Source organism: Porites lutea, chromosome 14 (genome assembly GCF_958299795.1).
Source record: "Porites lutea chromosome 14, jaPorLute2.1, whole genome shotgun sequence".
Classification (NCBI taxonomy): Eukaryota; Metazoa; Cnidaria; class Anthozoa; order Scleractinia; family Poritidae; genus Porites; species Porites lutea.
This window is the reverse complement of record NC_133214.1, coordinates 18,960,303-18,987,520: the sequence shown is the minus strand read 5'-3', so window position 1 is coordinate 18,987,520 and position 27,218 is coordinate 18,960,303. Positions and strand designations below refer to the sequence as shown.

The window sequence follows — 27,218 nt, the reverse complement described above, 5'->3', positions numbered from 1 at the left end:
GTTTGAGTTCGCCGTTGACTGTTGCTTATAGTAGAAGGACAAGTCGTCCTTGCCGACCAGAGTAAACAACAATAGCAGGAAATTAAGATGCGTGTCACGTAACATACATGACCTCTCAGTAGGAAACAAACCTTTCATCGACACATGTCAATATTGTTCGACTAGCCGAGCCAATCAGGCGCTGCGTTCGCTGGCTAACGCAGGTTTTCAAAATCGAGGGGTTTGTCTGCAAGCATTTCCTTCGTTCTCCTCCCCCTCCCCCCTCTTACATCTTTTGGTTCTCGTTTAATTTCTGGCGCGATCAAAACCGAAAATCCCCTTCCACGGTCTTTTTTTGCTCCGAAACCAAACGGAAACGCTTGCTACGCAGGCTAGGAGACCTGTGGTTCACCCTCCACTCTAAACGCTAGACGCTGTTGATTCGCAGAAAATCTAACTACAAATTCTCAACAGTATGAGAAGTTATGATCGTCAATGTATCTACCTTGCATGGTATGGTTGTTGTATAACATACGTGTTATACGTTAAGCGAGTGAAAAATTCAGAATGCCTCTAGTACTGCTTTGTTTCATTCTAAACTTAAGTCTTTTTTTCTTGGCATAAGCACGCTTTAGCTCTCCTAATGCTCTTGTGTAGTTTTTTTCTTCTTTCGCTTTTTTTTCTCATTTATTCTTGCATTATTTTTTCTCACCTTTTCTTTCTCGTTTTTGCACTTGCACGTTCAGCCTTTTCTATTTTTATCGTATTTAATGATTAATTTCTACGTTCCAAACAAACTGTGTGTACTTAGAGTTAAATTGCCGATGTCCGTATCGTAATAATCAATTAGATGGCATAATTTTAAAAGGTGCTCCTATACAAAAGCTTTATTGGCTTCCTTGGCCTCCCTTGCCTCATCTTTTTTTTAGAATTTCATATGTATATTTTGTGTTTTTTGGCAAAGTGATAATAAAAAAATAAAACAAATCCTCAAGCTTGAATTTTTCAGGTCATAGTAAATACGCTCACTTGTGTCTTAGTGTGGGTTTGAGAAACGTTGCCAGCTGGGTCAGATTGCCTTTTAAGGTTTCATTTCAGTATATTTGACCCATTTCTTACGTACGTAACTCATATATTAATTCTGGCACACCTTCGCGAGAAAGGCCCTGAGACATTACCACAAACAGATGACATCACAGCAATAACACTACTATTTGATGCTCCTTGCTTTACATTCTACAAATGAGTCTGTAAATTATTGTACATAATTCAATCTACTTCTTTATGTAGTTCTGTATCGACATCCTCCTCGTCAGTGTCGACGTCATCAACGGTGTCCACTTCATCTAGTTCATCAACACCAACCACAACGAGTGTGTCAACATCATCTTCTGTGTCGACTTCATCAAGTGTATCAACTTCCAGCTCTGTATCGACATCCTCCTCTGTCTCGACATCATCAAGTGTGTCGACTTCAAGCTCGGTGTCGACATCGTCCTCCGTATCAACATCAAGTGTTTCGACACCAACCACAACAAGTGTGTCAACATCGTCTTCTGTGTCCACGTCATCAAGTGTTTCAACACCTACCATAACTAGCACTTCGACATCGTCGTCTGTTTCGACATCATCAAGTGTGTCCTCTTCGAGCTCGGTGTCCTCCTCATCAAGTGTCTCAACTTCTTCCTCTGTGTCCACATCATCAAGTACATCCACCTCAAGCTCTGTGTCCACATCCTCGTCAGTATCAACATCATCGAGTGTGTCAACACCAACTACCACAAGTGTCTCAACTTCCACGTCTTTGTCGACGTCTTCAAGTGTGTCAACTTCAAGTTCTGTGTCAACATCATCCTCCATATCAACATCATCAAGTGTTTCAACATCAAGCTCTGTCTCCACATCGTCCTCAGCATCAACATCCTCGAGTGTTTCCACACCAACCACAACAAGCGTGTCAACATCGTCCTCTGTGTCGACGTCATCAAGTGTGTCAACTTCAAGCTCGGTGTCGACATCATCAAGTGTCTCAACTTCTTCGTCTGTGTCCACATCCTCAAGTACATCGACCTCAAGCTCTGTGTCCACGTCTTCATCGGTGTCAACATCATCGAGTGTTTCAACACCAACTACCACAAGTGTCTCAAGTTCGTCGTCTTTGTCGACGTCTTCAAGCGTATCAACTTCAAGTTCTGTGTCGACATCATCCTCCATATCAACTTCATCGAGTGTTTCGACGTCATCGAGTGTTTCAACATCAAGTTCTGTCTCCACATCTTCGTCAGTATCAACATCATCGAGTGTCTCGACACCAACCACCACAAGTATCTCAACTTCGTCGTCTGTTTCGACGTCCTCGAGTGTGTCGACTTCAAGTTCTGTGTCAACATCTTCCTCCATATCAACGTCATCAAGTGTTTCAACGTCGAGTTCTGTATCAACGTCTTCAAGTTTCTCCACACCAGCTTCCACAAGGTAATGAGCTTGTCTCCTTGACGATTTTAAACGTTTCCTCTGATCCATTCCTTTTAAGAAACTCTTTAGCTAGTCTTGTTTGTTAATTCTCGTTTTTTATCTAAGTCATGAACCAATCTTGCCCTTATTTGTATTCGTTATAACTCTGACACAACTTGTATTTATCTGAGATACTCTTATCAAGAAATGAGTTAGGTTACTTATTGATTTCTTCATTAAAGGGGTGTCAGGAAATCTGGAGTACCATATTCTTTGTCGGTATTGGGATGTATATTTATTTACAGTTATTTTTTATGTCTGACACCGACAATGCATACAAATAAATTATGATTTGGTTGTAAAATATCTGTCTCGTAGTGTGTCCACTTCTAGTTCAGTTTCAACATCATCATCTGTATCGACGTCGTCGAGTGTTTCGACGGCAACCACGACAAGTGTCTCAACATCGTCCTCTGTGTCGACGTCATCAACTGTGTCAACTTCAAGTTCCGTCTCGACTTCGTCCTCCGTATCAACATCATCAAGTGTCTCGACACCAACTACAACAAGTGTTTCGACGTCTTCCTCTGTGTCGACTTCATCGAGCGTGTCAACACCAACCACAACAAGTGTCTCATCGTCGTCGTCTGTGTCGACCTCATCAAGTGTGTCAACGTCCACATCATCTAGTGTGTCGACCTCTAGTTCCGTATCAACGTCCACTTCAACAAGGTAATAACAGGTTACATTTTGGGTTTAGATATAATCTAGTTGGAGAAACAATAGCAATCGTGCATTATTAAATGACATATCACTAATGTCTTAAAAGAAATCATGTCTTTTTTCCAGACACGTCGCGATCTTACATCACATCTAATCGTCCGAATTTAGTAGCAAATTACTATTATCTATACTACCATCTTTTAAGAATGTTATTTCTATTACAAAGTGACTGTAAAATGGTACATCCAAATTTGAAGTATTATACATCGAACTTATAGACATTATGATTTCCTAACTACTCGTTAAATTTTCTTTTAATGGAACTAATGATAAATACGTCGTTAAACTCAAATAATTGTTTTTTAGGACTACAACAACCCATAAACTTCAGACGGAAACAGAAATCTCAAAAGTGTACACAACATTATCACAAAGCTCAGAACTTATCTTTTCATTGTCTTTCCCCATAACTAGGTGAGAAAGAATTTAACTATGTTAACTGATAACGATAAATGTTAATGTAATGTAATTGTTTATCGTAAATTTAAAACCTTAATCAATGATGATATTTACTAATATAATTTTTATCATAAATTATAAATCATGACACTTATTGTAATGAATGTAATGTAATAAAGAGTTCATTATAATTATTAAAAAGATTTCTTTTGATTGCCAATAATCACATCTAATCACCATTTTTAACATATGTTCTGGGTACTGTGATTCTTAACTATAATTTGTGAACATAAATTGACTTTTTTAACTTCGATTGGCGTTTGTTTCCAGTCAGTTAAGCTAAAAACTAGAACCGTCTGTTTCACATTTTTTAACAAGTACTTCCAGACCTACCTTACACTAATGGATGGAGATTGCTGTTTTTCGCGTGGAAAAATACATTTTCACACCAAGAAGAAATCGTAATGCAAATAGAGGAGGAAACAGTCTGTGTAGGATTACCTAAACGGTCAACACTTATTTCCATCCGCCAAATTGACGTTGGCAGATTAATGATTCGTACAGAAAGTAAGGGTCACGGTTAGGGTTAGGGTTAGGGTTGTTGCTATATATATTCAAATCAAACCATCCATTGTCAACAAATCCTCGGTGGTGTAGGGGTTGAAGTGATGCACTGCAGAGCCGATGCTCCGAGATCGAATCCTACTCGTGCTAACCCGAATTTTTTTTCTTAAAAATTGAAGAGACTTCGACTTTTATGAACAGAAATTTCAAGAGACAGAGAAATTTCATGTAAGAAAAGTGAAATGTCTTGTGAGGGCCACCGAGAGGAAAATGTCAGTTTGGCAGATGGAAACAAGTGACGACCTACCCGAACACAGCACTGTAGAGCAGGAGGCCTCCAAGATCTACAGATCTTGACTCCTGACGAAAGTCGAATTCAATGATTGTTTTCTTTTTCGTCCATTTCGTTTGAAAGATTTTTAAGTACTAAACTACCTTACTTCTTCGGAGACTTCCTTCAAACCATGTACTTGTTTCTCGGCTTATTTCAGAAAATAAACAGTTGTTTATTCCTTACAGATGCTCCTCAAAAAGTAGATGACAACCATCAAGCAGTATTGTTTGCGTATTCCTGCCTTTGTTTCGATTAGGTTTAGTCAGTAATTGAGTTATTTAGTCTTCGCCGAGAACTCTTTCGCCATTTGCTTGCGTATAATCATGCAAAACTACTAGTCTGCCGCGATGCTGCTTTAACGTAATTTAGATTGTTGGCAATATACCACCGTATAGACGTTATATTCCTGACAGCTTTCAAATTTGGTCCGCGCCAGCTAGTTATGAAGAATTAGCCACGAAATTATAACTACTCAGAAACGGTGAAATATTTTAAACGAATAATCATATATTTTCTATGTAAAATGGAAATGAACTAATCTCAAGTTGCTAAAAATCAAGGAAATTTCTACCAAAAACTGTCCTGATTTGGTTATTAGATTTGGTCGCTGATTTGATATGACTTTTGTAAATATCACTTATTAAGCGATATGACGCACTACACGCCACGCGCCACGCCTAGTATTTATTGTTCTGTTTTCTCTATTTCTTTGATTGTAAGGGAAAGTTCATTTAATAGGACAAGGGGGGGTGGGGGGATGAAGATATTGAAACTCGAAGCTTGAAATTTTAGCAGCCCCCCTCGCTAGCGGTTCAATTTTTTAGGAGCCCCCTCCTTGGTAGTTGAAAAAATTTCAGAGCCCCCCCCCCCCCTCCTCCTTCAATTCCTTTGCTCCCCTGAAAAAAGATCGCTAGACTGTATTAAATATATTTACCGTTAATGTCTTCAATGGTTTATACTATGACAAACTTCAGATACAGTTGTGATACAATTTTCTAAAGCATTTTTGGGATGAACAAGAGTGTAATAATTACTGAGACTACAATTGTTATATCTGTAAACCACGTGATATAGCTGAGTTGCACAGGTCATTAAATTGTGGAGTTGAAAACCATCCGATCTGTATGATGATGTCATGTGTTGGTTTTGAAGTATACAAATTTTCGGAGCCCCCCCTCCTAGCGCAACAATTTTTTCAGAGCCCCCCCTTCGGGTGTCTAAAAATTTTCGGAGCCCCCCCTCAATATCTTCATCCCCCCCCCTTGTCATATTAAATGAACTTTCCCTAACCGTTACTTTTGGCAAGAAGCATGAAACTCTGAGTGCCAATAAATAATCAAGATCTAACCTAGTTCAATCAGCCCATTGTATTTACTATGTATGTATTTTTTGTTAAATTTTTTACTGTAATGACGTGTCTTTCCTTAATTTATATATTTATAGTTTTTATGCGCGAGTAACTCATGTTTGAAATTGTCTTTGATCAGTTTAGTGACAGATTACAATTGACTGATCGTGTCGTATCGGGGCGAAGCTTCTATCACTTATTAGTAAAATCCAACTAGTGGTCTATTATCAATTCTGTGTTCTGATTGGTTGAGCTACTACTAGGCTATATGTTATAGCCCATTAGTATCGAAAAGCGCCGGCAATTTGGCGGGCAAAAAATGATTAAAGTCTAGCTTCAACTAGCTAAAGTTGTTTTGTCTGGATATTTTTGACCAACCAGTTGGATTTTACTAACACAATTAGTCCTCTCGCTCTCATGGCCACCGAGTCGATAGCCCATTCGGACTTCGGCCTCATGGGCTATTGACTCAGAGTCCATTCGGGCTCGAGGAATAATTGTTAATGATAGATGACATAGCAGTAAAGTCACGCTGCCAATGACTCTTTGAATGATTTTCAATGATTTACTGTTTATATAGTTCGGTATCGACATCTTCAATATCATCCACATCAAGTGTGTCAACTTCAAGTTCTGTTTCGACGTCGTCGTCAGCATCCACGTCATCAAGCGTGTCGACGTCGAGTTCGGTATCAACGTCATCGAGTGTGTCCACAGCAACTACGACAAGTCTGTCCTCTTCAAGGTACTTAGGCCAAACGTTTTCAATTTTTTAAGTATGTTTTGATTTTGTTAAATATTCAAGAAAAGCTTACTTATCGAAAAAACTTGGTTAATTTAAAAGGGTTGTTACAACAAACTATTAAGTAGTAATAAAGAAAATTCATAAATAACAACACTGTGCTCAAGTAAGTTACACTTGTGACAATTTTTAACAAACGAAAACTAAAAAAAGACTTTTCATCTTCGTTTAGCTCGACATCTACATCATCAAGTGTGTCAACACCAACCACAACAAGTGTCTCAACTTCGTCGTCTGTGTCGACATCATCCAGTGTTTCGACTTCAAGCTCAGTGTCGACGTCGTCTTCAATATCGACATCATCTAGTGTGTCGACCTCAAGTTCTGTGTCCACGTCATCGATTGTATCGACGACAAGCTCCGTATCAACGTCACGTTCTACAAGGTAATAATGATAACACTGTTGGAGTTGAATTATGAATTGCGTTTTTTTAGAGCGGTTTTCATTTGAGTGTCGAAAAGTAATTGGTTTTGCACTTTCTACACGATACGATTGGCTTAAAAGATTCGCGCCAGCTTTTCATCCAATCAGAAGTAAAACCAAAGCCAATTGTGACGCGCTCGCATGCATTTTCCCGCGCTTTGCGTCAGCCACATGTAATTACTTCGAGTTTTGATTGGTTCAATGTATTGTCTGTGTCCTATGTGATTGGCCAGAGTAATTACTTTGGTTTTGGTTTTACGACACTCAAACGAAAACCACTCTAACAAACTAAATACTCAACGGAATCACAATATCTATAAACAAATCAATATCAGATTACCATCATTATTCCTAACAAAGTGACTGTGCAATGGTAAAATCAAATGTAAGCTTTTACAATCATAATGGCTTTGTAACTACTTATTTAATTCGATGTCAAACAAAATAATTATTTGAAAGACTTTGTTTTGTTCAAGTCAAAAAATTGTTTTTTAGGACCACAACAACCCATAAACTTCAGACGGAAACAGAAATCTCAAAAGTGTACTCAACATTATCACAAAGCTCAGAAATTATTATAACCCTGTCTTTTCCAACAACTAGGTGAGAAGGGGTTTAACTATGTTAAACTGTAATTGTTTATCATAAATTAAAAATCTTTAATGGTGATGTTGCATATTACTGTAACTATTTATCATAAATTAAAATCTTAAAAATTTTTTTGTAACAATTAATTCGTAACTATTCTCTGTTTATTACCAATAATCACAACTAATCACTTTTTTCAACGCATAACTTTAAGGTATTAGTATTCGTGGCTGTAACTTGTAATCACAACTTGACTATTTTAAGCGTTTAATGGTGTTTTCCTTAAAGCAGCTTCAACAAAGTTAGAGTCTCTTTAAAATCGACCTTTCCACGGTTTTTCAAAGTTTTAATAAAGACCAGAATGCGAATATCCATTGACACTGGTGGAAAACTGCCCACCTACCCCTCCCCTAAGCGAACATTTACGCTTGCTTCTCACTTAGGGCAAAATGTTGGCTTAGAGGAGGGGTAGGTGGGCAGTTTCTCAGAAACGTATAATGATCCGAGTTAGTGAACTAATCAGGTTTAAAGGTGAAGGAAAAAATCGAATTCTCCTTTGTTGCCCTTATTCATTTCCTACAGAAGTAGTGGGGAGAAGTTGATAAAATATCAGGTAAATTCATCTTGTATGATCATGTCCGTAATTCTCATGACCACTCTGTTTTACAAAGCATTGATATTACCAGAAGAAATTTGATGCTGATCACTCTTAGGGCTTTAAGGGTTAACCTCCACTTAAGGTTAAGGTTATAAATATCTGCAATAATTATTCCTGTTACTTCAGTCATACACCGTAAAAGTCTCTACAAATAAATAATGATTATGAAATCCTCTAATGTAATGTGTCCACTTATAGTTCGGTGTCAACATCATCGTCTGTGTCCTCGTCGAGTGTGTCAACGCCGACCACAACGAGTGTTTCAACATCTTCGTCTGTGTCAACGTCATCTAGTATCTCAACCTCAAGCTCTGTCTCCACTTCATCCTCCGTATCGACTTCATCGAGTGTCTCAACACCAACCACGACGAGTGTTTCGACATCGTCCTCTGTGTCGACTTCATCCAGTGTCTCAACGCCAACCACAACGAGTGTCCCAACGTCATCAAGTGTGTCCACATCAAGCTCTGTGTCGACGTCATCCTCCATATCAACCTCATCGAGTGTTTCTACGTCATCAAGTGTTTCAACATCAAGTTCTGTCTCCACATCTTCCTCAGTATCAACATCATCGAGTGTGTCAACACCAACTACCACAAGTATCTCAACTTCGTCGTCTTTGTCGACGTCTTCAAGCGTATCAACTTCAAGTTCTGTGTCGACATCCTCCTCGATATCAACGTCATCAAGTGTTTCAACACCAACCACAACTAGCATTTCGACATCGTCGTCTGTTTCGACATCATCAAGTGTGTCCACTTCGAGCTCGGTGTCCTCCTCATCAAGTGTCTCAACCTCTTCTTCTGTGTCCACATCATCAAGTACGTCGACCTCAAGCTCTGTGTCCACATCCTCGTCAGTATCAACATCATCAAGTGTGTCAACACCAACTACCACAAGTGTCTCAACTTCCACGTCCTTGTCGACGTCTTCAAGTGTGTCAACTTCAAGTTCTGTGTCAACATCATCCTCCATATCAACATCATCGAGTATTTCCACATCAAGTTCTGTCTCCACATCGTCCTCAGCATCAACATCCTCGAGTGTTTCCACACCAACCACAACAAGCGTGTCAACATCGTCCTCTGTGTCGACGTCATCAAGTGTGTCAACTTCAAGCTCGGTGTCGACATCATCAAGTGTCTCAACTTCTTCGTCTGTGTCCACATCCTCAAGTGCATCGACCTCAAGCTCTGTGTCCACTTCTTCATCGGTGTCAACGTCATCGAGTGTGTCAACACCAACTACCACAAGTGTCTCAACTTCGTCGTCTTTGTCGACATCTTCAAGCGTATCAACTTCAAGTTCTGTGTCGACATCATCCTCCATATCAACTTCATCGAGTGTTTCGACGTCATCGAGTGTTTCAAGATCAAGTTCTGTCTCCACATCTTCGTCAGTATCAACATCATCGAGTGTCTCGACACCAACCACCACAAGTATCTCAACTTCGTCGTCTGTTTCGACGTCCTCGAGTGTGTCGACTTCAAGTTCTGTCTCCACATCGTCCTCGATATCAACGTCATCCACTGTCTCAACACCAACCACAACAAGCTTTTCAACATCGTCCTCTGTGTCGACCTCATCAAGTGTGTCGACATCAAGTTCTGCATCGACATCGTCATCAGTATCGACCTCATCAAGTGTGTCGACATCAAGTTCTGCATCGACATCGTCATCAGTATCGACCTCATCAAGTGTGTCGACTAGTTTATCAACTTCTGTTTCGACAAGGTAACAGTAAAATGTTACTTCAAACTATTTACAAACTGTTTGCGTGTTTGATTTGGTTCTTTTTCTGGTATTCTTTTTTATATAGGTGGTTATATGTCGTATGTAATAACAAAGCCTAACTCTCCTGTTGTGGTTGATTTTTTTATAAAGCTTCTTTCTCTGTGTTTCCTCTCTCTCCATTTTATAACCCCATCGCTGGTCAAAAGAAGCAAAATTGAAGCCCCATCATAGCCCTAGAAAGTAAAATACTGCATCAGATGCAGGGGCACAACCCGTTTGACAGTACCTACCCACCGGGGGGGGTACTTCCTTATATAAGCCATATAGGTATGTGCCGCCCCAAAAGGTGGGGTTTTGCGCCGTTTTGGTCTGGAATCGGGTATGGTTTTCGAGGGAACTACGGGAGTGTATGAACGTATTTATCGTTTCAATTGAGTAAGAAGGAACGAGAAATATGCGAATTCGAAATGGATGTTAAGAAATCTTTTTGATGCTGTGCTAATCTAAATAATTTCTTACAGGCCAGGTATGAAAACGGGCGCGGATTTTTGGGGCAGGTCGGGAAACGGGTGTGAAAAATGACAGGTTTTGGCCTGAAACAGGGTCAGGATTTGGAGGTCGAACCCTCTACACTTTAATTAGCGTAATGATGGGTTAACGAGATTTGCTAATTCAGGATAATTTTAATACATCTATCTTCGCAAATGTTCACGTAATAATTATGTACCAAGCTTCTGTTGGGATCAGTAATTAACGCATATTTACTTAATGTTTAGCTCCAGTTCAGTGTCTACATCATCATCTATATCGACGTCGTCAAGTGTCTCGACGTCATCAAGGTAGATGCGAAATGATTGCTTTTTAACCAATGCTAACAAAAATACCTAAATTAATTATTTCATAAGGTAATAATTCACAATACACAGTTAAATATGTTTATAACATATTCAATCAAGGTTGCTTTGGGTATTGGTAATTGCCTTTTGGGTATCTTTTGTTTGGCTGTCACTCAAGCAAATCATTACATTGATTTGAATGCGCAATTGCCAATGAGTAATTGCTAAAGCAGCCTTTATTTAATTAGGTACATATATAAAGTTTGCCTCTTATGTTGCGACGTTGAGACAAGGGGACAATATGGACTACAAGATTGACAGGGTCAAACAAGAGAAATTTGCAAAAGCTAAACTTTCTTTGTTTTTACTTTTTTCACTGTTTCTTTTTCATTGTATCACTGGTTAAAATTAAGTGTATTGCCAATACATGGTCAATTTAACAAACGTCTTTAAACTTGCCTTAAGACGTTGTAAGCTAATTCAGAGAAACTGTAAAAAATTTTTAACATGTCACACATGTATAAAGGGTTAAGTTTTATCGTTTGTCTCACGATTGTTTGAGTTCAAAGTTTGAGTTCGTGAAAGCCGTATATCCCTATCGTGTTCCTTAGTCCGTTCATGCATGTCACACGTGATATCCTTGTCCAATTTGAACGTTGTTTTACAGGAAAGAAATTTCAAATTTTGATCTCAAATTATAGTAGTTTAACCCAAATGGAAACAAATCAATGGCGAATAATGCCGCTTATTAAATTGACTGAAAAACCTAAAAAGTGTCTCAGTGACAATATAATTTCCTTATCCATTTGCAACGTACACGAACATAGCCAAAATTTCAAAAACATAGCCACCGACTTGCCCCTTTGGAAAAAATCCGACATGGCCGCCAAACGGAAAAAACATCCGAAATGGTGAAGGTCTTCTTATGCACGTAATTTAATTGTTTTTAATAACTTTCACGTGGAAAGAAGATTTCCGTCGATAGGCTTGCATTAATGTCTGTTGTACCTTATTTTTGTCTTATAGCGTGTCTACATCAAGTTCTGTCTCGTCATCAGTGTCAACATCATCAAGTGCTTCAACTTCATCAAGGTAAAATCCTGCCTTACAGGGGTAGGGTTAAAATGCCTTCAGTCTTAGACTTTGTTCACATGACGTCACTTGCAATGGTCCAGTTTCAAGTTCGGTATGACCGCTGAATTAAAGAAGTGAAGACGCAATTTTTACAGGCCCAGCCTCCATCTGAAGTAATATATTCATAAATTCCAGCGAAAGAAAAAGACCTGTTTATTACTCTGTCTATTGTGTATATTTAAATTTCAAACACTTACTTGCCGGAATTTCTGAATATTTTACTTTACGTCGAGGCTAACCCTGTATGAAAGGGTCGTTAATGTTTGTATTCAGCAGTAATTTTTAATTCGAAACTGGACTATTCATGGCAGAAAAGCTAACACTAACAGAATAAAACTATAACGGACTTAATATAATAAATTACAACTGCAATAAGTGCACACTGAACGGAGATATGTGAAAAAATAAACGCGAAGTAAGAAAAAGTAAATGAAGCACGCTAAAACAAACAGCTTCATAAAAAATTAATAACGATAAGCACAAACTAGAGAATATCAAAAAAGGTATTAAGCACAAACCGAAGCGAACAAAAGCCGCAAAAGAAAAATAAAGCGAAACGTACGAGTTGCTAAAAGACACTGAAGAGAGATGTCGTTAAGTGACCTTGTCCTATAACGTATGCCTTATTTATACGAGAGCACAAATACCAAACTGTCAATTGCGAATTCCCAAACGCGAGATAACACATTTGTATTCAGTGGCGGATCCAGGGGAGTAGTCCGGAGGGCCCGCCCCTCCGCCTTATTTTTAGACCAAACTGAGGCCCGAAGGGCCGAAAATTTTTTTTTGGAGAACACCCCCCGCCCCAACCTCTTATCTCAAGGTCTGTATCCGGCACTGGTATTTACCAGGTAATTAATCATTTCTATTCGTAGCGCATCGACTTCATCGTCAGCTTCAACGTCATCCAGTGTCTCAACACCCACCTCTACTAGCTTGTCGACGTCAATCTCTACAAGGTAAGAAATTTTTTACAAATCCAATTTCACCAAATTTCATTTTGTAAGGCAAAAAGGTAGTTCCACACAAAAGTGCTGCTCATTAGCTCCCATTTGTACTGTCACACCATAGAATTTGGTGCAGGAGCTCAAAAGTTGTATATTAAGGTACATAATAATAATCATATATGAAGTACCTACCAGATCACGGAGAAGTACCGCTGATGAAGTTGTATATGAATACTCACACCATAAAAACTTTTGTCCAGAGACTAAAAAAGTTAGAACGGAATTTTATCACTTAATTTTCTTGTCGTCTGTTTTTTTGTTGGATTTTGGCTATTAACTAACATTTCCTCAACTTGTAATTTTTTTGTAGTATCAGTACTACGAGTAGCAGTTCAATTAGCACAACTATCACACCAAGCACAACATCTTCTTCGGCGTCTTTGAGCAGTAAGTACAAGATTCCATTCTACTAGTTAGTCTAATGTGGTGTTTTTAATTGTTTAAATCCATTTGATTATTTTTTGGCAAAAGCGTATTTTTTTTATCAAACAATAACTCTTAGCCGTTACTCAGTGTTGCTTAACCGATGCTCTTTTTTTCGTTTCTTCCAGGCTCTATATGCCCGTTATGTATCTACTACAACGCCACAGGCCATCCCATAGGCCTTAATGTAGGTCAATTACGAATACTTCAACTAAACATGAAAAAAAAGTACTTAAAGGGGCTGTGTCGCAGCATTCCAGTTCATTTTGTTTAATTTTGCTAATTACTCGCTCTCAATCGCTATGGAACTTAAAGTAAGCAAAGAAATTACATGTAAATGACAAAATCAGGGATTCCAGACAAACAAACATGTCTCCTGAGCATTATTTTTGAAGATGCAAGCAGCAGGGATCAACTTTGAAAAACTGTTAGGCTGAACAGTTTTCAAAAACCCTAATTTCAATCCGTTTCAGTCTTCTTCAGTTTTGCCCATCCGTGGCATCTGTTGTTTCTGTTATGTTATTTTAACCTTCCTTTAGAGTTTTAAGCGGTTATTTCTGTTTCTCTTAATTTAACGGGTATTTTGTAATTTCATAATTTGGCTGAATTTCGTGACACAGCTCCTTTAAACCAGAAACACACTACCTTTCTTGCTCCTAGTTGTTCTAACGTTGGATAGCGCTATCCACCGGATAAATCAATGTCTTGAGGATAAGTAATACGGAAACCATAAGCGCTATCCATGAGGCCGAGCATCATCTGAAGAATTATTGTGAGCGAGGCGAATAACTCCCTCCGAGATCTCCATAATTCTTCAGATGATACGCAAGCTGAATTGAACAGTTGTTTTATTATTCATTAAAAATGATTCCTAGTTTAAAAGCAACCTAAAACATGGTTAGCTCCATTGATGTTAAGTTCATCTTCGATAGTACACGTTAATTGGCAAGTTTAGGAGCTAAAAGGTTGTTCAGCTCGGCAAATATGCTCCAAATAGCAGATGTCGCCCTTCGAGTTGTCTTGTTGCTGTTCCTGCTGTATTTTTAGACAACAATTCGCCTATTTCTTCCTGGTGAAACGAGTTCTCAGTGCCAAAACAACTCAACCTCGTTCCCAGATCTTCTCGGTTAACGGTTGAATAATCTGCAACTTTGCTGCAATTTTGACGTCATCGGTTCAATATGGCAAAATTCTTCCAACTTTGGCTGACAATAGCTGGTTATGATGAATTATGCGTGAGATTTTAGTCAATACGAAACGGAGAAATTCTTTGAATGAATAATAAAGAAATTTATCCGTTGGATAGTATTACTCACCCTTTGAAGGACTGGGGGCCAAAGCCGAACACCGGTGCACCACCATGCACCCACACCCCTTCACCCCCCTTCAAGTCCTCTTTGACATCCATCTCCATCAAATGGCGAATACGATTCGGCCAAAGTGATGTCCTTTTTATCTAACGGAGAGTATACCGAGGCTGTATCCATCTTCCCTCAAGCCGCGTCGTTGGCAGAGTTTTTCAAATAGAGACCTTTAGATTCTAGGACGAGAACGACTACGAGTACGAGATTTGACTTAAAGTTTTTTCGCGTATTCTCAAAATAAAGACTCCCTGGAAAGCTTCATTTTACCATTTTTCACTAGAAAAGTTAGCACTGTTACCTTTAGTGAAGGAGATTACGCGCTCTCCCGATCGCAAAATGATAAAACTTCCAACATTTGAAAACTCATTTTCCCCACTTCGACATTCTTTCTAAAATTCGTAGTAGAGTGACGACGGCTACCACGTTTTCCCGCCAAAATGACGCTGGTTCACGCGCGAGCCCTACTTAGTACTGAGAAAATTTCGTACTCGTTGTCGTACTCGTCTTAGAATCTAAAGGTCTCTAATATAAGCCCTTTGCAGCTAGTCTTGGTACCAAACTAACGAGCTGGAGATCATGGAACGCACTAGGGCAAGACAAACGACCATTCAAAGTGGTAATTTCCTTTGATTGTCTTGTCCCATTGCGTCTCGGTCTTGTGCCACGTGAGTGACTAGCTTAAAAGGGCCTAATCTTGTTTTTCACGAAATACCTTGTTGCCTTATGGATTTTGATGCCACTTCATTTCCATTTCATTTCCGCAGTTCATATATGATTTATTTCATATATCATTAACACTCATTTCTTTGACGGGAACATATGAACCCACAATTGACCTGCTCCCAACGTCAGTGGCTTCATAGCTCAGTTGGTAGAGCATCGCACCGGTAATCGCGAGGTCATGGGTTCAAAACCTGTTGAAGTCCTGAATTTTTTTCAGGCGTCTTTACGCAACTGCATAAATTGCGTTCACTGCGACGATCATTTCTTCATTTCCATTAACACTAACTTCTCACTTAAGGCAAAACGATGGCTTAGGGGAGGGGTAGGTGGGCATGTTGGTGTTTCAACCAATCCTGTGAGATTTGAACTCTTTTCCTATGTAAACGCTTTCTTTTGTTCCATTAAATTTGCATAGGTGCTGGCCACGTGAGTGAAAACGCTGTATAACGGGTTTATTTTTCATTTCGTCTTTAGAATAATGAAACTTACAAGGAAGACGCGTGTACGACAGTCGAGTGCAAAGAGAGAACAGACTGCTATCCAAAAGTCTTTGGTCAGATGACGGTGACTAAAAAAGAATGTGATCAGTGCCCGAACGTAAGAATTCTCTAATATTAAACTATTGCTGAGTTTGTAGGATGGACAGTAAGGAAATCCGTCAGTCAGTCAATCAGTCAGGCTGTCGACATACAGTAAACACACGCAAATACGAACCTAGTGGATTTAGAAACTCCTGCTAGAAATTTGCCATTTAAAAACCCAAAACTACAAGAACATGTTAAGCTAATCAAGATCAAGCATGTTCTTATATGTGGGTTACAGTTAAATGTGATAAACAATTTAACCAAGGATTGTAACTTGGAGATTGTAAAATGTAGTTTAACATGAATAAACTGTACCAAACTGAATATGAATTCGGTAACCAGTTTTGTCAGGGCTATAATAATACAACTGCGAATCAATATTGTATTTTTAAGGACGAAACCCATGTTTTTTTCATTTTTCTGTAAACTAACAATGTATTATCTCCTTCATAAAAGTTAAGAACCCAATGAAGAACCTACTTAGCCTAAATTGCCAACAAATACACTAAAATGCATGAACCTACTTTGTCAGACTTCAAAAAGGGTCTTACTGTATCGGACAGTGACTAGAAGAACGCTGGGAGGTTCACTCGCGCGCACTTATTAGAATTGAAAAAATCTTGTTCTTGTAGTCGTCCTCGTCTTAGAAGGGACCTTACGATCCGACAACGGCGACGTTCGTGAAAACGTCGCTGAAAAATAGACTTTGCATCCGTTTTAACTTTTTCGCGACTATGACAAGTCGCCCTGTTACTTAAAAGAAGGGAATTTAGGTTGGACCTGAAGAGAGGGTACTGCGCCCGAGTTCAGACAGAGATTGTAAAATATATCGCCTTCCCGTTTCCGTTCTCAAGTAAACTTAAAATTTGGTCATTTCACGTCGTAGTTGTTCAGGGATAGCAAGGAAATGTACAAAAATGCGTGATGTACGTGCAGAGTTGTTATTTTTGCTTATTAAATCTATTGCTTTTTTGAAGTTCTCCTTGCCGTCGCTGTCGTTGTTTCGTAAGGTCCCAAGAATCTAAAGATCGCGCACTTGTTAGAATTGAAAAATGCTATAAAAGATTATGATATTATCTTTAAAATAAATTATTATTATTATTATGATTATGATTATGATTATTATGATTATTATTATGATTATGATTATGATTATTATGATTATTATTATTATTATTATTATTATTATTATTATTATTACGACACTTCTTCAACTATTTTCTTTTCATATGCGGTGATGGCAATCGGTATTTAAAGATTGACTTTCTTCTTCCATAGGGAACAGTTCGACCAGAACCGACCAAGGATGATTGCTGTCCTCCATGCGGTATGTGCGATTAGCATTTCACTCTTAAAATCAGCTTGCATTGTCTCCACATCGTTCTCTCTTGTCTTTCTATGGCACTGATAAGGAGAATTTATATAACAATCAGTACCTTTCTCTGACCCCAGTTGATCAAAAGTTGGATAGCGCTATCCAGTGGATAAATCACTATCAAGTGGATAACGTAATCAGTTTTTTCGGGCGACAAGAGGAGCCCGCAATCCTAATCTCTAGGTTGTTATAACGTATGAGTCGCATGTATGTAGCCAGCATTCGTTTTGGACTAAGAGTGAATGGAGTGCACAGAACGTAATTTGACCACGCGCGTTTGGACCTTCTTTCAGTCGTAACCCGATCACGCGTGTTTTTACTATCTGTCACGTGATCTTTACGCAAAGCACAGCGAATGAGCAAAAGCGTTTTGACCTTTGATCGTTGTCGCCTGCAGTTCGTAGCTTTTGGTTATTACTGGTCGTAATACTTATCCCACTGGATAGCGATTTATCTGATGGATACCACTATCCAACTTTTGAACAACTGGGGCCTGGTGGTCATTTCCTATATTTTCATGCTCAAAGTGTTTGATGGGGGAAATTCGCCTCTGGTCTTCATGTCTACTTTGGCGCTAAACTTTCAGAGTATTTATCCTTTCATGGATGTTAGAGTGGTTTTCGTTTGAGTGTCGTAAAACCAAAACCAAAGTAATTACTCTGGCCAATCACATAGGACACAGACAATACATTGAACCAATCAAAACTCGAAGTAATTACATGTGGCTGACGCAAAGCGCGGGAAAATGCATGCGAGCGCGTCACAATTGGCTTTGGTTTTACTTCTGATTGGATGAAAAGGTGGCGCGAATCTTTTAAGCCAATCGCATCGTGTAGAAAGTGCAAAACCAATTACTTTTCGACACTCAAATGAAAACCGCTCTACAATAAGAGTATGACAAGTCTTGGAGAAAGAGGCGATAACACTGTTTTTTTATGTTTTTCTTAATAATTGGGTTGTTTTTAAACTTGTTGACGGGTTTTTGTTAGATGGCAAAATTTTTTATCGTTTTGTTTCTTTTTTCTTTCGCTGCATGTTGCCAGCATACAGTTTCGAACCCAGACCTAATAGCTGCTTCGCTTGGTTTGGCGGGCTCAGCGATGATCTTCGGTTTATCAATAAACGGTTGCGGGCGCACTTTAAAAGCCAGTTTGAAGAGAAAGGAAGGTTAACTAGTTGAGAAGTTCGGGCTGGGACGATCCTCTTTTCCTGGAGGGATCATTATCCGTTTCTGGGAACTACCCACCTACCCCTCCCCTAAGCTAACGTTTTGCCCTAAGTGAGAAGGAAGTGTTAATGTTGGCTTAGGTGAGGGGTAAATGGGCAGTTTCCCAGAGACGTATGTTGATCCTGGAGGCGTGTGTAGCCGAGCGGTTAATAAAATATATAAAATGTCAGCAAGTCCACAGCAACAAACCAATGAGTGGTGCCGGTTCTCCCAGCTGTAGACCTTGATCAGTACAATTAAACTTGTAGAAAAATATGAAAAGGCAAACTGACCCTTACGGCAAGGCGATGAAGACGTAAACAAAAGAACAAAACAAAAAATATATATATCTTTTTATATAGACCAGTAGGTGAACTACTCAAATCCTGAGTGCATAGATGTTTAATACAAACTTGTTTCGTAGGCCACCGAAAAGGTGACCCACTCATCAGCTAAACTCCATTATAAAACTGAAGCGTTAGGGTCTACATCAACAATATGATCGCTTGATGAAAACGGTTCAAATTTGTTTAAATATATATATTTTGTTTTATTCTGTGTTTTACTTCTTCATCGTTTCATATTTTTCGACGAGCGGTTAACACCTTGAACTCCGGATCCAAGGTCCAGGTTTTAAGCCTCGCCCGTCGCTTTATTTCCTTAGAGAAGGAACTTTACTCCACTTTGTCTCCCTTCACTCAGGTGTATAAATGGGTACCAGCAACATGCTGCTGAGGGGCGGGGGGGGGGGTAACCCTGCGATGGACTAGTATGCCGTCCAGGGGGGGTAGCAATAATCCTAAGGCATGCTTTATGCTAACGAAATGCCGTGTCGTGTAAATCAACTACGAAAAATAATTCTCCAGCCTAAATACATTTAATATTGAATCAGTGATGAAAAACAGCAGCAAACTGAATCTATGTATTTGGCATTGACTTCTGGATTTGACCCTGTCGGAGAGTGCGGCAATATGGGTCTTTGTACCAAAGGTGAACTCTTAGTCACGCCCTGAAGGCTGGTTTTCACTAGCGACGGAGTCGGAGTCGGAGTCAGAGTCGGGATCGTGAGTGGAGTCGTAAGAGCGCTTATGAGTCATAAGCACGACGGAATCGGAGTTGGGAGAATGAGAACGTTCCCATTTTCTTCGGACTCCGTTTATGACTCCGTCGCTTGTTGGCTCATTGGAGGGGTCAGGTGTCAGGGGAGGACACCTTTTGACTCAGGGGAGGGGTGGGCGGTCAGTTACAGAGTAACCTCAATTGATCCTTTTTCCATGACAATTTTTCGGATCAATTTTAAAAGGTTTGTAGGAAACTGCCCACCTACCCCCCCCCCCCCCCCGAACCCAACATTTTGCACCAAGTGAGAAGCAAATGTTAACGTTGAGTAAGGGGAGGGGTAGGTGGCCAGTTTCACAGAAACTTACATTGATCCAATTTTTCTTACAGTGGGCGTACCAGTAAATAAACCTCTGACGGGTGAACATTGCAAACTTCTACCGCCAGTTGAGAAATATGTTGTGGCAGATCAATGCACATCAAAAGACAAACAAAATGTTACTATGTGCGGAGGCAACTGCCCGTCCTCGGCGGAGGCCGCAGCTGGAACAGAGCCCTACGATCCTACCTGCAAGTGCTGCAAGCCTCTAACTTACGAGAGATTTAATATCACTGTTGTATGCGACAAGAAAGAGGAAAAGCAAGCGGACTTCTATAGAATTACGGCATGCGAGTGCAACGTGCTAGATTGTACAGCTACCTTTTCACACAAGGGCGAAAACGAAAAGGACGCGGAAAGCCAGAAGGAGATCGTCAACGACGCCAACAAAAAACGCAGGCGCAGAGCTTTATCACGGTTGTTTGCACTTCCTCCGTAACGAGAAAAATCAACGATAAAAGGGTAGACTTCGAGGCAGGGGGAAATTGAAAAAAATATATATATGTGTGTGTCGACCTTATAAGTTATATCAATGACAAAAAGGGAAATTACATACTTTCATGTACAAAAAAAAAAGGGATTTATCGCAATAAATGACTTGTTGGGACTCTTTGGAATGTGTTTTTGTGTTTTAAGGGACCGGTCATTATTTATCACTGGGGGGAGGGGGCGGAGGATTTGGGGCTAAACAAGGTGAAATTTAGCCGATCCCCGCTTTGAATGTTACTTCACTGAAGTGATCCCCCGTAATAACTTTTGATGACTTTCGCGATCTCCCCCCCTTCCCGCATGTCTTTATTTTCCAAGCAAATTTGAGTGGTCCCCCCTCTGAATCCTTCCAAAGTTTTCAGCGATCCCCCCTTAGGACTGATCCCCCTTTTGTTCTCTCAAAAATGACGTGATCTCCCCTAATTTCCTCCGCCCTCCCCCCCAGGCGGTAAATAATGATCGGTCCCTAAAGGCGGGGAGGAGCGTTGCGTGACGAGTGACGACCCTAATAACGGCTGCGAAGGAGACTATAAAGGCCCTTGCAGAGGGCCTCCTGAGGAATATTACAATCGCATTCATGTTGATCTCTCTTTTTATGATTGACCTTGCACAGGATTTTAGATGCCGCCTTGCACACCTTATCTGCAGGTCTCACGCATGCGGATATTTCCTCCCACACCGGGCATGACTCAATTACGGATCAAATCCCCACCCATAATATGTCACTAAATTTAAACTTTTCGGTGCGCAATATTGCCAAAGCAATGTAACGAATTTTGAAATATCGCCCGCGATTTAAATTCAACGGCGATTTCAAAAAATGTAACACTGAAGATGACGGATGTACCGCCGAAACATGTCTGGTAAATTAAAGAAAGCTGTTGTGTTTATGCGGCTATCTAAATTTCTAGCCCCATTTAATCAATGTGCAGGAAGAGGTTATGTTCTTCTGGGTCGTGCTTTCGTTAAAACACCGTGTTAACGAATTAAAACGCCTGATTTTTAGGCTATGATTATGGCTCCTGATGGCTCCTGCTCGTAAAGATATTTCCTATTTGACGGGCCTTAATTTTCTCTGGAGAACGGTTTCAAAACAATGCGGTTTCGGTTAGCGGATTCACTGGTTCATATGGCGGATGGAAGGCCGATTTCAGTGTAAAAAAGGATGGGGTTATTCGAAAATATAAGAAACAAAATCAAGAGTATAAAAGGCAAAAAAAGAAAATGGACCGTCGAAAAAAAACCGAGGATTGAACGGAAAACGAACTGCACTAAAAAAAAAAGGAAAAATTAACAGACAACCAAAAAAAGAAAACACACACACACACAGAATGCAGAAAATAATGCGTATCACGTGTAGTCTTTGTTTCTTATTAGACCTACTTGAAAAGATTTCAGGGTTGACGGTCTCCTACCTCGATTATGGCTTACCTCGTATAGGTTAAATGTTCTGGGTAAAGTATTGGGAAATAGCCTGTCGCATAAACATAACAACTTTCTTTAATTTACCCATAGATAATATTATCTATGATTTACCATTTACATCTGTCATTTTTAGTGTAACATAATACAGTTTTTAACCACAGTTAGCAGGTTAGGTAGTTAGTTTATTAGTTAGTTAATTAGTTAGGTTTTTTTACCACGCACATTTTCTGCTCCTGATTTATTAACGTATTTTATTTTCTAGCTGAATGCATACTATATATTTTATGTTATTAGCAGATGTAGAGCCACTTTTTATGGAAATGCTGTTAATAAAAATGCTAATGAAAAATAACTCAACCAACAGATATGGCAACCGTAATGGAACTCGAGGTTATTTTGGCGGGAAATCGTACAGCCACCCGCGTCCTTGTGAAGCAGAGACAATTAAAGAGTCAACAAAGACGAACAGCTGAAATTGTTTCTGTATCTGTGTTATCTAAAGTAGCTTAAATTAATTGAATATAGAGAAAGAGAAAGACAGAGAAAAGAGAAAATAGGCGACAGCCCAACGAATTACGCTCAACGACGACGACGGAGAGCTAAAGAGAGAGATAAGGAGCCATTTTTTTGTTGGAAGATCAACGTGAAATTGTAGCGGCGGTGAGAAAATGAGAAATGCTAGCGGCCACCAAGGAGAAATTGAGCGGTAGTGAAAAAAAAAAGGGAACAAGAACATGTACGACATTTCCTCCATAAATCGTGTAACCAGGAAGTTTCTAAACTTTTCACGTTGTAGTCTTGCAAAACAATGGAAAAGAAATGTACAAAAAAAGTGTGCTACGCGTGCAAAGTTGTTTTTTTGCTAAGTAGCCTTGTTGTTTTTCACCGTTCTCGTTGCCTTCGCCGTTTAGCATTACACGATTTTATATTTAGTTTGAGCAAGCTATAAATATCATCGAGCGCTTCGCTTTTAGCCCTAGCTAAATCTATATGTTATCTACTATTCATCTCATTCGAATAATGAACAACCCTTGAGCTCGTTTTAACAGTACTCGAGAAACGCGGGACCAGTGCTGTATAATCTCGCGCGCGAGACTCGCGCGGTAGAGGACTAGGTTCTAAGAGGAAACCAATATGGCGACAGTCGGAAGCGTGTAACACGTGTAGTTAAATTGGACCCAAAGTGACATTATTTGGACTTCAGGAACTCGGATTTCATCTCCATCGGTTCTTTAACTTATTCTTTGACACTTGGCTTCATTTATGGCTTAATTATTCACGAATGTGGCATGGCAGAAGTCGTCAAAAGTCCGGCACAGGTTTTGTGAGGTATGTTTACGTAATCACCTTATCCTAAATTTAAGGCTATTTCGCAGAAAATGTTGGTGTTATAAGCACGTTATATTTATGCAATGGGGATAAGACTTATAGCTGAAATCATGAAGTAATTTCAGGATTTCTCTTCCCGAACTTATAACCAAGACAATAAGTCTGATGAGACTGGTTATGAAAGCCCAGTTTTATTCCGATCCCCCAGTTGTCTGCCGAGGATACTCATCCATAGGAAGAGGAATCCGTTTTCAAAGTGAAGTGGCAGAAATCTACTCATCTATAGGGGGAGATCGGAATAAAAATGGAACGTTCCAATTCATCAAAGATAAAAACAACAGTGCTGCAGTTTATGCTAGCAGCTCCCTGACCGTGTACAACCCATTTTTGTTTGCACAATAATTGTGACTGAAACAATTGCTGTGATGTTTTTATTTGTTTGCAAGATCAAAATGATAGGAATGCTATTATTAAACCTTTGTACTGTCAAGACTAAAAAAGCAAACAACAACATGCAACAGAGAGATACAAGTGTGGCGGGATTCATAACTATTCCACTATGATTCAGTAGACCTGCACCGTTCTAAACCTCTTATTTCAGTGGTCCCCTGTAATCTACACTTCCATTGTTTTCAAAAAACAATCTTTCAAATAGGTGCAGGATCGCCCCAGTATGGAACCCTTAATTTAGATTAGCAGGCACTTAATGGCCCTTTGTTGGTATCCCCTAAATACAAGTTTGTTTTGCATCAGTTGTGGAAAGAGATGCTTAAAACAAGCTGAACCATTCTTACGATGCTACTAATGTCTTGGAAGAAGATTATAAATCCAATTACAACGTTTTTTGAAAACAAAAGATTCACAATTTTTTTTGTAAATTGTTAAAACTGTTTAAAGTTGCCTACCCTCTCAGGAAACAGCCCTGAAATCTAGGAATGTAAATTGGCCCATTTGCAAAATAAATTTAAGAATCTTTGTTTTCAAAAAATGTTGTGATTGGATAATCTTCTTCCAAGTGCTCCCGTTAGAGTAGTCGCACTTTAATGTGGCTTAAACTGGCTTGTACTACAGTCAAACTTCCCTTAAGAAAACAACCAAAATGATAGGATAATGTGGTTGCTTTTTTGGAGATGCCCCTTGCAAGAATCAGACCACAGGGGTTCTCTTCATAAAAGAGGTCTGAACACATTTGGGGGACATCAATGTTACTTCTGAGGGTGGGGGTGGAGTGGGTTGGGTGATTTGTTGTAGGCATGATTTTTTGAAAAAGTAAGCTTTCAATTATACATCCAACTATAATGAATCCATAAAATAATCTTTGAACAAGCAAATTTATTTTTTTCTGAGAGTTTTTGACTGACCTTGATAATACAGCACATTTATTTTAACTCTGAATAAACAATAATAATAAATGATAAACTTTATTTACGCGTCAGGATATTTAGCTTACAAGCTAATTGGGGACACAGCAGAAACAAACACAGAAATAAAATACTTAAGATTATAAATATAGTGCTGTAAATTAGATCTATAAAATGCATGATAAGAATGTATTGCTATTTATTATATAGACACGAGTGTTTTACTGGAAAATATACCACTCGTTAAATTCATAAAAGCTACATCTGGGACCCCAGTGGTTTATTTTCCATAATCTCACACGTGAGTTTATCGACGTAATTTCGGTAATTTCCCTACAAAATTTGTAGGCGTCTTGCGTCCTTTGATTTTTAATTACACATTTTTCAAAGCTTTGCTTATATTTTGTCATTGTAGAGCCCTATTCAGCGCAGTGTTATTTCTCAAGATTATTGTAAACAATGTCTTATATTGCTGTACTGAAAATGTGAGCCGTCACAATTACTTTTTGGGGCATAAAAATCTATTATTTTATTGATGTCTTTTTGTCTATATAATAAAAAGAACATTACATGGCGGCTTGAAGATATGAATTTTATTTTCTTGTGGCAAAAACAATTTTACTCACTCACTGCGCTCATTCGTAAAATATTGTTTTGCCACTCGAAAATAAAATTCATATCTTGGCGCCACTGTGTAACATCCTCTATATATAAGAATACAAGCACTAAAAGTAAATGGGGACCCTTTCATACTGATGAAAGGTGTCAGATCTATCAGATATTGATAACTATGAAATAGATATTTTCCATGAAGTTTACTTATTGCTCCAATAGCTTTTTCTGGCGTCCTTGAAAAAACATTGTTCACAAAACAAGCCATGATTTTGAATTTGACCACAGGGCATATTTTCTTTTAATGGGGCTGACTTGCACATCGCACGAGCTCAACAAGTGCTAAGGGCGAGACTGTAGAAATCACCAGAAACGAGTTTATTTCCACCAATTCTGAAATTAATTTTGCCTAACTTTTATCACCATTCTGTTAGTCTTCTGCACAAAAACTTACATTTAAACCAAAAAATTGTGTTTACCTGTAATATGAAGATTAGAAGTACTTTTGTAAAAATATGTTGGTACATTTAATAGGCAATCCCTCTTCCCCTAGTACTATGCAAAATTTGTTTATGAAAACAGTAGGAAAATAAGCTTGCTCTCTCATCCCAGGGAATTTTTTTCCAGCTCACTGTATGTGCATGAATTTTTTTGGACAGTGGACTTGTACAGGGCTTTTTTTCTCACTAATATTAGTTTCATGTTGCACTACAACTTCCTTGCATACTTTGAGTAGTGTAGTACAAACAGTGAACATGGATGAAAACAATGGAAAATTCCAAAAATGGCATTCAAAGAAGTGGCCACAGTCGCTTAAGTCATGTCATGTCCAATACTGATGACATGACACAAGTGGAGAAATACTTTTCACAACATGTACTAGCAGACAAATTGTAGCAACTCGACATGGGGGAGTTGTCAAGTGGAAAATGCATCCCATTAGTTGACTAGGGACGACATCTAAGTTGTCCAGTCATATGAGTGGACAAGATAGTTGTCTCGACCGACAGACAGAGTTGTTGAGTGGAAAATGCATATCATTAGTTCACTAAAGCAAAGATCCAACATAAGCCTTGCGAAGGAACAAGCGTGCTACACGGTGTGTATACATCGTCCTTTAAGCAAAGACCTCACATAAGCCATGCAAAGGAACAAGCACACTGCACACTGTGTATTCATTGTTCTTTAAGGAATGATTCAACATAAGCCATTTGAAGGAACAAGCGCGCTACACACTTATCAGCAAAAACAGCAATGAATGAAGTTCTTTAATTTTTGCATTGAACTACAAAACGTAACAGAGTGAACTGAATCTGTAATAGTAAACAATTTCTCATCAAAAACATTGTCTGAGACCACATTTAGACATGTGTCGTGCTTTTCAAAGAGGGACAACCACAGAGAGCTGTCAATAATATGGTGAAAAAAGGATTAGCAGAGGTGGCAGCCTGAAGCTTGAGATTCCAGTTATTTTTGAGTTATATGGTGACCCTAATATCTTGCAAGACTGAACGAACTTATCAACTTTTTTCCACCATCAAATTAAAATTAGCTTGCTTTTGCATTCAGCTTGTAACAACATTTGCAGATTACTTTTGGAAAAATTTTAGTAGCCACTGAAACTTGACTAAAAAGATCATCTTTTCATCGTGTTTTCCCTAGTCAAACTGTATACCCTGTATACCCCTATATATCCTGTGTACCCATGTTTACCCTAGTCAAATTGTATACCATGTATACCCCTATATATCCTGTGTACCCATGTTTACCCTAGTCAAACTGTATACCCTGTATACCCCTATATATCCTGTGTACCCATGTTTTCCCTAGTCAAACTGTATACC

At 39.0% G+C, this 27,218-nt stretch overlaps 1 protein-coding gene across 1 annotated transcript; it reads left to right on the top strand.

Annotated features, from left to right (window-relative positions):
- The first annotated feature begins 454 nt into the window (after nt 1–454).
- Nucleotides 455–20,775, top strand: LOC140924015 (uncharacterized). Its single transcript, XM_073374020.1, has 17 exons — nt 455–492; nt 1,270–1,785; nt 1,909–1,953; nt 2,095–2,117; nt 2,265–2,454; nt 2,812–3,165; nt 6,442–6,606; nt 6,836–7,048; nt 8,532–10,067; nt 10,844–10,906; nt 11,930–11,995; nt 12,913–12,996; nt 13,355–13,431; nt 13,596–13,654; nt 16,029–16,151; nt 17,417–17,465; nt 20,170–20,775. Exons 1-17 carry the CDS (start codon nt 455–457, stop codon nt 20,595–20,597), a joined length of 4,029 nt encoding a protein of 1,342 aa, XP_073230121.1. The 3' UTR covers nt 20,598–20,775.
- The last annotated feature ends 6,443 nt before the right edge of the window (nt 20,776–27,218 follow it).

Bases quoted from the DNA above. Each gene is read 5' to 3' on its own strand.
- LOC140924015 (XM_073374020.1), top strand. From the start codon at position 455: ATGAGAAGTTATGATCGTCAATGTATCTACCTTGCATG. The intron at 2,455-2,811 runs GTAATGAGCTTG...TCTGTCTCGTAG, and splicing joins TCCACACCAGCTTCCACAAG to TGTGTCCACTTCTAGTTCAG. The intron at 12,997-13,354 runs GTAAGAAATTTT...ATTTTTTTGTAG, and splicing joins TCGACGTCAATCTCTACAAG to TATCAGTACTACGAGTAGCA.